Below are 14720 nucleotides of genomic sequence, written 5' to 3'. Positions count from 1 at the left end.
AGGGTACTCTCTGTAACCCTCCACCAATGCTGGAGTCCTGTTACTATTGGCTCAATAAATGAATTAATGTTATAGGATGGTTCTTTAGGGCCAGGAATCAAACCACATATTATAATATTTTCTTGGGCATAGCGAATTTCAAGAGGCAGGTTCAATAATGATAAATAAATCACTCCAACAGAATATATGCTGTGCTCAAAAGGCTCCATCCAGTCTACATTGAGCATAAAGCCATATGAATACGATTGAGAGAAAGTCCATTGTCCTCAAAATGTTTCCATACTATTCCATCATAAACATCAGCAAAAAAAGTTCAGGAAAAATGTAGCGGCTTCTCCACTGCTTGCAAATATGCAAAATACCAGGGCGAGAAAGAATGTCAGTCAATGATGATGTAACTAATTTATAACAGCAAGTTTTCAGTGGTCTAAAAACTTTTTTTTAATTCATTCTTACCATCTTCAAAAGATTGCACTGACAGTGACCCCTACAAGAAGGTCTTGGATGTTGAGGATATTTAACAGCTGAACAAACTTTTGGAACTGTACAACTGCCTATTTGTTCAAAACAATCTTCTATTTTAAAAATGGTGCAGCATTTAGGACAACATACATACTGCTCAAAATTTTCCTGCTCTAAATTTATAAACTTTCTGGCTTTGGCAATTGTGTCTGGAAAAAAACATTATTGCTTGTATGAAGTTGTCTGAAGATGTAATAGTGGCAATATGATGTAAAATCAAATACAAACTCCGCAGCAACATTTCTGTTGCTATCTTTGAAATTTGGAAAATCACCTTCCACATGAACAGAAATAATACCAATAGTCATACTGTTGTTTTATAGGTATTTAGGTGAATTTGTAAAGGTTCCTCATCTTGTAAAGGTCCATCTTATCATCAGAATCACTCCATATCTCTGGTCCAGAAGAAGTCTTTGATAAATGGTCCTATATGCAATTCATCGCACATTTAAACAATCATGCACTCATACTCACAATAGCAGTTTACCATTATAATTATGGAGTTTTAATGACTTACTGAAATTTTTATATGGCATCACCAATATCAGATTTTATGACTATCAGCTCTTACAATTTTGTGTGAATGCCATTGCATTATAAATGGTATGAAAATTAATATACCCCATATGTGCTTCTCAAAATAATAGATCAATACAAAAATCATAAACTGTATACCACCGTATGGCTCCAAACTTTCATAGTTTAAATTTATTTGATCCATTTTGGGCTCATCAAAATTTTCGTAAAAGATAACTCATATTTTTTTGTGAAATACATGCACAGAATGATGCATGGTTTCATCACACATAGACATGAGATGCAAAACACATGGAAGCACGATGCAGTGATGGCAACTACTGGAAGAGTCCTTGGGGAAATTCGTGACTTGTGTGTGAGACATAATATGATGGCACCCACCCCTTCATATAAAGAGGAAGGGTCTGGTCAGCATAACATTCAAAATTTGTAGCATGTTACAGAAAACAGGTAACACCAATCAAACTGCACTATTAGCAATTAAAAATTTTTGTGATGTTTCTTTTGAAGATACTTTAAATATTTATTTATTTATTTAATATACACACATCAATTTGCAACACAATTCAGTTGGACAGAGGGAGACTTCCCTCATATAGATACTATAAAATTATGTAATTTTTGTCTCACAAAATTTTGTGAAGATGCGTTATGATTGAGGCTGCTTGTAATTGCCTGTTCTTTAAAAGAACAAAAGATAAAGGTAGTAAAGGGTCATGTAGATGTACACTACATTAGTGATGCTACCTAATTGATATGGAAAGTATCTTTGGTTATGTTAGTAGCTGTTTGTTGACTTATATCAAGAACTTATTTAGTATGGTTACATGGCATTCTTGCTGCCATTATTGTGACATCATTGTTTAATTACATTCCATTATTACAACTCTGTAATGCTAGAGTAACCAGACACTTCTTTTTATGTAAAGGGGTGGGCACTGCCAGATTGTGTGAGAGGTATCCATGCGCACACCAAGACGAACAGATGCTGGTGCGAGGTGAAATACACCCTTGTATTCGTGAACTCCTAAATGCTCATAATATTTTTGCTGTGAAGGTGACAAAGCTGGCAAACTTTTCATTTTGTCTTAAGCATTGCCTCGTTACCAAATTATTCAGTACTTATCAAATTTTTGTAGGATTGCTATAGCTACCAAAACTACAAAAATTTTTAAACTACAAAAATTTTGAGCCATATGGCATAGTATAATTTTAGTTCTGATTGTTTTCTTGCAATGAAAAGCATTGCACACATAAATGTACAGTCATAATAATGAGGACATTGACAACAAATGTGCAGCACTATGTCTAGCTTTAGCAAAGCACAACACCACAATTTAAAATAAAGGGTACAAGCATTTTAATCATTGTGTGTACACATGCATATGTACTAGGTGTAGTGAAAAATGCACCCAATGAATACTGAATGTGTATGCATGCATTACATACAAATATAGCTACATACAACTTCATAATACACATACTGTGTCTTCATCAACATCAATTCTCCATTATCAGTTGATTCATTTTGTTCGTCTCCAAAAAGTGGTGTATGATACCATTCCATATCTTCACATTGTACATTATAATCACTTCCACAATCAGAATTGTCATCATCAGAAGATGTCCTGCTAAAATCAAACTGTGCATGCATAAAAGCAAATCAGTACAAATGCATAATAACATAAATAGTAATATAACTTCTGCATGCTACTATACATTTGAAGTTATTTCATTGCTTGTACTACAGATAAGCTCAGTACGTGAACTAGTTTTGCATTGATATGCACTGTGAAAAAGGTGGGATATAATATGGTATTTCCAGTGGCTTATTGAATACAAATTAGCCTTAATATAAATCCTGTATTATACTCATCTTATACTTTAGTATAATGCATACTATACTATTGCATGTATGGTTTCAGTTTAATTACCGCAATACTTGAAATAGCTTATATCTGATATAATTCCCACACTATACCATCACATATATGGTTTCAGTATGTTTAACACATTAACTAAAGCCTTATGTGGGATTGTTAGTATAATACAGGTTATACCAAGCTTTTTTGTATTCAATAAGCCACTGGAAATACCATCTTATATCCCTCTTTTTTCACAGTGATGAATCTAGACATAAAATTAATTTGAATAGTGTATATAATACATACATAGAAATGTGTGGTGGTGGGATGGAAATTATCAAAATGTATGGAGACAACAAGTCAGACAATATGTGTGTATCACTAAAACACGTAAACTTTGTTTCTCATCCACCCTTTTTTGTGTACAATAATTATTGTACCTGGCAATGGTGGCTGAATGCAGTAAGTTACAGACTGAGAAAGTTACATTCTAAGTCGTTATCTATCTCATTTAGCCATATAATTAGTATGACATATTCCTGATAAGTGGGTGTGGCTCACAAAGCAGCTGGGCTACACCAGGACTAGACTGGTATGATGAATTGCTACACTTCCAACCAAGTACTTTATTTCAGACATGGGTCAGACTCATACAGTGGGTCACACTTAGACAAAATGTGACCCGGATGACCTGACCCAGTTTCGACACTGATATACCTATACCCATATGGGATTGGGAAAGTCATGATCATGAATGTCATAATCCCAGTTAGTCTGTGGCATGTAGGCATGAGGCTATTATGCTCCAAAAATTGAGCATTATGCGCTCAAAAAATCACCTATTATGCTTTTGAGAATTGCCCATTATTCCCAAAATTATGCCACCATAATTGGCTAATAATGCCAGTTTATTGCTGTATCAGACCATTTTCATTGATGTTTAAGCTTCAAATAGTCTTGAATTCTTTAGCTGGTTGCTGTATTAGAGAATTTCATTTCAATATGACTGCTTTATTAGAGTAAATAATATTCAATGACTGTTCTATTAGAGTTTCTGACTGCTCTATTAGAGTATCTCGATTTTTTTTAACGGAATTGTGCAATCTGCAGATTTTCCTACTGTTAAAGCTTTATAAACACCTCAAAATGCTAGCATAATTCCTGATTTCCACACATACCTATTATGCCCGAAATTATTCCAGCATAATCTCCGCATCCCTAGTGGCATGACCCACAAGTATGGCCACATAAAATATTTAAGATTAACTGCATCATGGAATGATACTATACCTAATTTTTGTCAAGAACTAGGAACAGCAGTTTTTGCACATAATTTATGCAAGAAAGATAATCATAAATTACTATGATACAACAAACAAATCCATCTGCATACGTCATTATTTTATTTGATGTGAATATGACAGAAAAACCAGACAACAACTTGACAGTGGTGTAGCTGATCTCCTAGCTAAAAACTCTCTACATGGTGACTTGAAATATAGTTGCAGTCCCTACTGGGTGACTTGATTGTACTGTAGTATCACTATGATAATATAGGTACAGTGTGGTGAGTGTATGTTAATTAAATAGACGCATGTGTCATCCATTGTCTGCTGTCATTGTTGGCTTATTCTGGGATATGACAGATGCCCTAATGCATTAACTAGTTGGTGTGCAATTTGCAATTTAAAATCACTGTACAGCAAAAATAGCTACCAACGGCCTTTAAAAATAGCTTATTAACTCGCAATGATTATTCCTACAGGGCACGTTAACTATATACTATGATAGCCAGTTCCACTAACTAATATAACTGGTACACATTTAGTATATTAAGGCAACTATATTAGCTTTGGTTTCAGTGTGTACTGGCTTTTGTCTGACTGTGGTAGGCAAGGGAAATCCATGATATGTATAAGACATGCCATACCAACGTAGCAGCAAAATTAATATGCCGTATATGTACCTTTTTTTTTTTTGCTAATGCTGGTACAGTCACTGGGGTTACCGACACTGTTTCTTCAGCAACTACCTCAGTTTCCTCTGTTGTGAGACTTTGAGAAGACATGCCTAGACGATGGTTGTACCACGTTGTCTTACATACATAACAGCCACAGTGGTCACAATATTTCCTGGCATAATGTCGCTTTTCGTCAAAAGCCAACATTATGTTGGCAAGACATTTTTCATTATTAATTGTGTGTGTGTTTTGTTTTTTGTTAATTGTACTCCTTGCCATGCCCACCTGTGGGGCTTTTTATGCCCTATTTTTGTGGTAGCATGTGTCCGAGGACATTTGATTGTAATTGTTTGTGTCATCAATAATACTGATGGTTCTTCTCTCATTCTCTCATATTTCCGAGTTACATAGCCGCCATTCGTGGACCTTTCCGTATATTTTGGTGCCTTTTCTCAGTATTTGGTGCGTGTTCGCACGTGTACAGAGAGAAGGCATGGCGACATCTTAGAGGACCTCGAAGAGGACGCCTGTACACAGGCAGTACGGCGAGTATCATTTCCCAGTTCACTCGGGCCACATGGAAGAAAGACGAAATGTAAGTTTAGATTGTTAGTAGTAACACTGAACACTGATGCTGCCATGTTTACAGCCACTACAGGCAGCAAATTTCAAGTCGAGTTATGTGGTGCGACGCTCGTCAAGGTCATCCTACATGGAGCAGCCGGAAAACTCTTATTATTGGCCACCTGGTAGTGCAATTCCTTCGTTTTCTCCATCTACACAAGAGTCTGGTACTGCTGTGGCTCACCCAACACCCCGATGTACACCACCTGATACCCCAACTAGAATACAATTGCAGTTGCAGCCTCCACCTGTACGGCAATTGCCATTAACTGAAAGTGATGAAATTACATCAATGGAAGATACTTTGAGGAAGATATTAAAAGCACAAAACGAACTGAAGCAGCAAATGAATGGAATAATGATTCGAGTTGATAAAATTGAACATCAAGCTGGTATTGAGGTGGCAGATTCATCATTGTCATCCAGTAGTACTAGTACACCGGATGATTAGCAAAAGAGGTTGCCTTCAGACTTAAGTGTAAGCATATCGGTTGCTATATTGATCAGTTTTATTTATATGAATTTTAGAGCAAAATTGGTGCCATTTATCAGGCATTGCCTGAGGAAAAGCAGTTCAACTTGGAAGAGAGGTTTGTTCGTTAGAAATCTTCTAAAAATATAATAATGTTTCATAGGTCTAATTCTGCTTGGAATACTGAAGTAAAGAAGTCACTGAAAGAACAGATCATCCTTGATAATGAAAATAAGTATTCTTCTAGCATTAATACTGGTGATGGAATATTGTAAAACTGTAGAGATTTAATTGAGATGTTTGCTCTTCTGCAGCTGCCATCAAGCATTACTTTGAATCACGAAAGCGAATACTGAGAGAGTCAAAGCCTAATCAAAAGGAGAGGGTGAATGGTCAAGAAAAGCAACGAAAAAGAACATCAAGGCGTCAACTCGTAAGTTTATAACTAAAAAATTAATGTCCATTTGTTGATGAGATTAACTATGTACTACTCTTTAGTTGTTTGATCGGCACAAGAAATATGTTTGGTGTGATGAGTTAGAATGATGGAACCAGTTGTCAATTGAATACATGAGTTTAGAATCCAGTGATGAGGAAGATGAAACAAACATAGTACACCATTTATCATGGCGATCAAAAAGTTTAGCTTCCTTTTTTTGTTTTACTTTCATGTGAAATATTTTAGAACTTGAAGAGTATTTGAAAACCCTCGATGTAAGGGCTGATGCAGCTATTCATTCATCTAAGCATCATGCTACTCCACGCAAAACAAGAAGAGATGGAGCCGTCGCAGAAATGATACCCCCTGCTAGTACTCCATTATGGACAATTAGTAAAAACTGGAGAAGACGTATGTTCAATTTGTGTGTGTGTGTGTGTGTGTGTGTGTGTGTGTGTGTGTGCATGTTACTATTGCTGTTCACTAGAGCATGGGCCTCTTGTGTAGTTCATCAGGATCAGGAGAACACAATGATGTTGATTCAGCTTCGGACTGATATCAGTTATCAGTAAACAGCCAACTGTTCTTTTTTCTTTTGTTTGATTACATTAAGTGTTTTCAAATAATCTTGAAATAGTACTGCTGTTTTACTGCAAAACAATACCAGGTTGGTAATTATCTAGTAAAACTGTATGTTCCATCTACTAAGAACTACTGGAAGCTTACTAATAAGTTTACTTGACAGTAAACTTTTAAATTGACTATCTACTGAAGTTTTACTGCATAGTAAAGCATCAGCTTCCAAGCAGTGGGCACCACCCTGAAATTTGGTAATTACACTCCTAACATAGCACTATTCCTGGATGTAACTTTAAGACAATAGGTTTGAGTTATGACTCGTCAAACTTGGAAATTTGGAAAGACTATAAGATCCCTTTTCGCAGATCTGGTCACATATATACAGTGCAATGAACTCAAGTAATTAGTTGAGGGAACTATAGGATGGTACAGTACTCAAGAAAGTTGTACATGAAATAATTTGATTTGAAAGTGAGAAAAATGGCCCAAAATCTACTTTGAACTTCACAAAATCAGTTCAATACTTTTAACAGTGAAAAACCTCTTCAATTAATTTTTTGCCATTTAACAGAGAGAGAAAGAGAGAAGATTTGAGCAAAACAGGAGTAGTTGCTTGTAAAGGGTCTTCCATTTTAAACAAAAGTTTGTAGCACTTAGCAGTACAACGCAAGGATAAAAGGCTCTGTTGGTGACATGCCTAGCTTACTACAAATCTCAAAAGTGGAACCGGCTATACAAGAAATGGTATGCATGAGTGATGCATGAAGTCACTATGAGCAAAAGTACAATGGCACATAACAGTAACAGTTAATGCAATCATAACGCTTGATTACAAAACAATTATACAAATTGAATTCCCTTGCTATATCTCACACACAAAGGCCTAAAACCTTGCTGTACCCAAAAAGTAGGTTTTCCAAAATCAGGTCACAAAATGGTTTCCCAGGTACCTTAAGAATTACTTCCTATCAAACTTTGACTCTGACATCAAATGTAGTACAGTACTCCTTCTTGTGTCTTTGTGTCAATTGTTGCAAGCATTTTAGCCATTTCCATCACCTGAATAAGTCACCCAATTTGTAAGTTAATTGCTGTCCCAAGCATGCCATGAAATTACTACATGATCTAATATAATCATCCATATCTCCTAGAATAAAGAAGCTTTGGGTGTGAAACTTCACAGCAAGAAGGTTTGGCTAATAGTTGCTTTATCCAAATGTGCAAAAAAGGGTTGAAATTTTCAATTGAGTTTTCCCAAAGTTTACCTATGCCAATAGGTAGATTTCCAAAATCCAGTCATAACTATCACTGTGACTTTTAGATCGCTAGGCTGAGCCAGTTTAGTGGTATGTGTGCAGGTATAGGGATATGTGTGTGGGAAGCACACTACCTGGGGTTATGTTATTTTTTGGGTGTTGCTATTGTTCCGGCAGTCATGTGAATAAAATAAAACTTACACAAGAAGGGTCCTTAAACGAGAAAAACACGAAAAACCCTTGATCGGGAATCGCGAACCTAGGACTTCCAGTGTTGAACCCAGAGTCGTAGCCATTATGCTACATGACTCCCATATCCCTTAGTTTCTAACTTATATGTCTCCGAGTGGAGTAACTTCTATAATATATATTAGCTATAGGGTCATTCCATACCAAATCAACAAAAAAAAATCCGGACCCCTTTCGATTTTCATGAACTTTGGCACAAACATGGACCCTATCAAGAAACTTTCTCACGCGAAAATTTGGCTCATTTCATTCGTCTCCCTTTAAGTTCTGACCACTCAAAGTTTCTGTTGAAAATTTTATTTTGCTTACATGTCTTCAATAAAATAGCCATAACTTTGCGTGTGATTGACGTAGCCACTTCTGGTTTAGATTTGTGAAATGCTAATTAAATTCTCTTTCAGGTGATTTATAATTGCTCAAAGGAAAAAGTCAAACCACAAAAATGTAGCCTTTTCTTTTGATCTTAATTTTCAAAAATATATATTCTTTAATTAATTTTGTTTTTGGTTTACATGTTGCTCTAATACCCATCGTTACCACTGTGAGTTTAATGTTGGGACCAATAGTAGATCATGAGTTATAAGTGTTAATGTGTAGCCTTGTAATCACTGCTGTTTGTATGGTATAAATAATTATGTGTATATAGTAATTTCCAATACCAATTGCAAGTAATCTTATATTAGTATGTCACAAATCATTTTATGCATTGAAATAGTTAGGGTTTGTATTGACAAAGGCTCACTACAGTGAAATCATACTAATAAAGCCATTATTAAAGCTAAGAAAGTCGGTGTAATAATAAGGCTGCCTAATAAAGGAATCACTGATTATATTTTGCTGTAAGTTCAGTGTCCCATATAATAATAGAAGTGGCCACTATAACAAGGTGGTCTTATTATAGAGGTAGCTATATTTATAGGGGATTTACTGTACAACTAATGATATTCCAATCTATTCTTTCAATCTTACTGTATAATAATAATAGTATGCACAGATTATGATGATAGTTTCCAATCTTATATGTGTGTATACAGCTGTAATAAGTTATAGTAACTGCAGGATGCAAACAACGCAGTTATTGATATATATTATGTACAAGTAATGTGGAATTGTTGAATCGAAATTCCATGTCTTAGTGGTACTCAAAAACTTCTTGGTCTTAATACCTATAGGTGGATGCTTCATATAGTTGCATTAGAGTAGAAAATGTCCTATTTAAAGTTGGCCCTTATAAATAGGTGGCCTTTAAGATGGCCACTAAGATATGTTCCGCTGTATATAACTTTTTGAATCATACTTCGAAAGGGCAAGCCTACTGCTGACCACTTAAAGGACATCTTTATATGCTTGTACCTATAAAACGTACACTTCTAAAACCACTACACATTGTCTTACTTGTCAAAAAATTGATGGAATAAGTGGAACCCATGACCTGCCTTCGTGGCCACCTGTATAGAAAGTCCACCATTCCATTAGGACCAATTTTAAATTACAATTGCCTATACACTTATGCAACTGTATTAAACAGCTACCTGCACATTAAGGCCCAGAAAAAATTTGGCCCTAAGGTAACTGGCTTAAACTCCATACATCAACTGTATCATGATGAAACTACTTAGATATTCTCATAATTTGATTCTATAATTGAGAATTGTAGAATCATAGAAAATGTTCCATAGAAATTGTGTAACATTGTACCAAGATTCATTACAGCAATTGCACACTGATACATATCTATAGCTTTAAGTGAAATACATCAAGAATCGATTAAAGAAAGGGTCAAGGCAATTAAATTCAAAGTTAAATCATATAATAAAGAAGAGTACTGCAGTAAAAGTTGAGACTGAAAGTGGTGCATATTGCATGATGGTCTCTATAATCATTCACATGTAACTTTGACATGCAACAAAATCTGATGCATTGATATTGGTACACAATTGAATCTTTGAAGGTGTAAGTTGAAAGTTAACAACAAAGAATGCAACTACATAACATCATGTCATGTTTTATTTGTAAGTGTTCCAACTTACAGTGGAACTTGTCTTAGCGGCCACCTGTAACGAAAGGCCACCTTTATTTTTAAGGGCCAACTTAAAATTGTTCTAGTAATACATTTATACACATCAAACTGTATAGTAGCCACCTGCATATTAAGGCCAAAAAAATTTGGCCCTGACTGGCTTAGACAGTTTCCACTATAGCTGTCAAAATACATACTTGCATATCAACAATTAGCATTAAATGCTAACAGTAGCAGTAGAAGTTACTGTAGTTAATGAAAATGTCATCAAGTTCAATATTTTACTACTGTATAATAGGCTTGGCGTCATAACCAGAAACAACATATGCAAGCTTGATATGGGGTAAATTACTTGAGTATATGCAGGGCCGCCCAGAGAAATTAAGGGGCCCAGGGCAAAGAGTTAAAGTGGGGCCCTTCACCCAAGTTGTAAGGTGAAGACCAAAAAAAAAAAAAAAAGGTCACAACCTGCTGGCAATGACAATAACTACCCATCACCAACCATATCTCCTTATCTATAAGCTTGCTACACTGCTCCTCTGAAGAATACTATGACTGCTCTATTAGAGCATTTAGATCTGACTGCTCTATTAGAGTATATCGATCTTTTAAACAGGTATTCAGCCGCAGCGGCGGAGGAAGTAGTTGATATGAGGGGGGGCTGGGCTGACCCAGACTTATTTCTATAGTTTGGTAAGGTGAGACACAAAAAAAAAAAAAAAAAAGGTCGCAACCAACTGACAAGAGCTTTCCACCTCACCAGTTACCATTTTTAGCTGATAAACTACATAAAAATCCTTTCATAGCTCGCTACACACTGACTACTTTATTAGAGTGACTGCTCTATTAGAGTATCTCGATCTTTATCACGGTTTTCAGCCCCACTCCAAGAAAGATAATTTCGGTGAGATATCATTTGAGGGGGGGCTAAAACCCCCCTCAGCAGACCGAGGGGGGCTTTAGTCCCCTAGCCCCCCCTTTCCGCCGCCTATGTATTCAGGGGGCCCTTCATGGGGCCTCCTGGGGCGCCTTTCAGGCTGGGGCCCGGGGCAAAATGCCCCAGTTCCCCCCCCCTGTGGGCGGCCCTGGTATATGTATTTAAGTATAAGCTTTTACTGGGTTTTCTTACAAAACATAAACAAATTAACCTTACTTACAAACTAACAATGTATAAAATGATTGTGACATATTATTATATAAAGTTACTAGCAATTTGTATTGCACCTTTGCATACTTGAACCATACAACCAGCAGTGATTACAAGGCTACACATAAACACTTGTAACTCATGATCTACTATTGGTCCCAACTTTAAACTCACAGTAGTGAATGATGGGTATTAGAGCAACATATAAACCAAAAATAAAATTAATTAAAGAATATATATTTTTGAAAATTAAGATCAAAGGAAAAGGATACATTTTTGTGGTTTTACATTTTCCTTTGAGCAATTATAATACGTTATATATTACCTGAAAGCGAATTTAATAAGCATTTCAAAAATCTAAACCAGATGTGGTTACGTCAGTCACACGCACAGTTATGGTCATTCTATTGAAGACATGTAAGCAAAATAAATTTTTCAACAGAAATTTTGAGTGGTCTTAATTTAAGGGGAGACCAATGAAATGAGCCAAATTTTCGCATGAGAAAGTTTCTTGATAGGGTCCATGTTTGTGCCAAATTTCATGAAAATCTAAAGGGATCCAGATTTTTTTTTGTTGATTTGGTATGGAATGACCCTATAGCTAATATTGAAGACAAGGTGAAGAAGAAACCAAAGCTGAACTCGACCCTAACCTAACGCTAATACTACTTGTCGTGTCCCCTAAAGTTCAAGGCAACCTACTATACGCGTCCCATAAAGTTGAATACTCAGGGCAACCTACTATATACGCATCCCTAAAGTCGAATACTTGGGGCAACTATTAGACGCGTACTTTAGGGCACGCGTATAGCTATAGTAGCCGGTTGCCCCGAGTATTCCACTTTACAGTAGCCGGTTGCCCCGAGTATTCCACTTTACAGTAGCCGGTTGCCCCAAGTTACGCCGAGTATTCCACTTTATAGTACTGTAAAGTGGAATACTCGCACTTCACAGAAAGTGACTGGTCCCCTGGTATCTCTCCTTATTGAACAGATAACTGAGTTCACTGTCACTGAACTTGATAAGCAATTTGTTTTGAAGCAGGAAACCTATCTTAAGAACCGTCGCAGCTGTGAAGAGTTGGCTTCTGCTCTTCATCCCCAGCTTTCTCTGGATCTGCAGCGTGCTAGGGAATTTGCTTGTTTGAAGGGAGCATCCAGCTGGTTGACTGCTTTACCGATTGATGAGCATGGGTTTGCTCTGCATAAGAGTGATTTCCGTGATGCTGTTTGCCTCCGTTATGGCTGGCCTCTACTCCATCTGCCTACTGAGTGTATCTGTGGGACTTCGTTTACAGTTGAACATGCTTTTACCTGTTCCCATGGTGGTTATCCAACATTACGCCATAACGAAGTTAGAGATATTACAGCCCAGTTAATGTCAGAAGTTTGTCCAAATGTAGCCACTGAGCCTACTTTGCAGCCTGTCTCTAGTGAACGATTTTTTCATCGCTCTGCAAATACTGATTGTGGTGCTCGTTTGGATGTGAGAGCTCAAGGATTCTGGGGTGTTCGTCATCAGCAAGCTTATTTTGATGTTCGTGTTTTTAATCCATTGGCCAACACAAACCGCTGCAATTCTCTTGCCAGTTGCTTTCGGTCTCATGATCGAGAAAAGCGTAGAACTTACGAACAACGTGTGCGTGAAATTGAAAGGGCATCATTCACACCTCTTGTGTTCTCAGCTTTGGGAGGAATGAGCAAGCCTGCAGAAACCACCTACAAGAGATTAGCCTCACTCCTTGCTACAAAGAAGAATCAACAATATAATGTTATGATCACCTTTATTCGCTGCAAATTATCTTTTTCCCTACTACGTTCAGCTATCATTTGTCTTCGTGGAAGTCGTTCTGCTGCTGGTCGGCCTCATAAAGATCTCACTGACTTTTCTCTTGCTGTGAGTGAGGGAAAGCTCCCTCTTTCTGACTGATGAACTATATGCAATTTTGTGTGTGTTTGAATAATTAAAAAAATAATTAATTTTTAAAAAAAATACTCGCACTTTATAGTACTGTAAAGTGGAATACTCGGGGCAACCGCTACTAGCTATACGTGTGCCCTAAAGTTAAATTCTCGGGGAAACTACTAGACGCGTAGCTACCCTAAAGTGGAATACTCAGGGCCACCTACTAGACGCATGCCCTAAAGTCAAATACCCTTGGCAACTACTAGACGCGTGCCCTAAAGTTGAATACTCGGAGCATAACATATACAACTAGTGCGCTTGATAGTGAGAGAAATCTAGTGGACTGCCGAAACAATAGCCCTGACAAAATATTCACGGCTGCCGTAACAATAGCAACTTCGTATAATTATGGGCTAAGTACGCGAAGGGCGCCCGCGGACATAAAGTTACCTCCGTCTTTTGTATTTTGTGACTAGCTATGTGTTGTTGTCACTCCTGTAAGGAAGAACGACTTAGCCGATTGTGTGGATTAGACAAATGAACCAAATGAAATCGGAAACCTGAACTGAACCACGTCATCACGACCAGCTATACACTTTGAGATATAGAGTGGTGTAGCTACTTCGTGCAATAGAACGTTAATTGAGTTCTATAGACCTTGCTATTAGTGGCGTAACTAGACTTGTACCGACACCAGGGCCCAGTGCAATAAGTTGAAGTCGTATTCATAAGTAAAGCTATTACAGAAGTGGAATTATCGAAACGATAATTATTTATAGAGGCGCTTATACCAATAACTTGGTAGTTTGAAGTGATTTTACTATAACGAAAGGTAATATAGCTGTTTTGCAGCCAAAAATGTGTGCTGTTGTCAAGGTCTCGATCGATTATTCAGCGAAATAGTCTTTTTCTACTACTCTATTGCTAATTCCGTGGGCGTGACTTGATTGCTGACACCCGGACCTAGGCCCGGGTAGGCACTGGTTTAGTTACGCCACTGCTTGCTATAGACCTATACAGCTAGCTAATTCCATGGATGGCTCATTTCACCAACGATTTCACCATAGACATTTTTTGCTGTTATTCGTAGTGTTGATATGTGATGGAAGCGCGGACGTTGCTAGAAATAACTGTTCAGCACTCGA

General features: G+C 37.1%; 1 protein-coding gene across 1 annotated transcript; it reads left to right on the top strand.

The window, feature by feature from the left end:
- The first annotated feature begins 5365 nt into the window (after positions 1–5365).
- Positions 5366–6059, top strand: LOC136257334 (uncharacterized). Its single transcript, XM_066050499.1, has 2 exons — positions 5366–5479; positions 5534–6059. Exons 1-2 carry the CDS (start codon positions 5462–5464, stop codon positions 5957–5959), a joined length of 444 nt encoding a protein of 147 aa, XP_065906571.1. The 5' UTR covers positions 5366–5461; the 3' UTR covers positions 5960–6059.
- Positions 6060–14720: the final 8661 nt, after the last annotated feature.

Source organism: Dysidea avara, chromosome 6 (genome assembly GCF_963678975.1).
Source record: "Dysidea avara chromosome 6, odDysAvar1.4, whole genome shotgun sequence".
Lineage (NCBI taxonomy): Eukaryota > Metazoa > Porifera > Demospongiae > Dictyoceratida > Dysideidae > Dysidea > Dysidea avara.
Note: the sequence above shows the minus strand (reverse complement) of the source record. Positions and strands in the feature narration are given on the sequence as shown.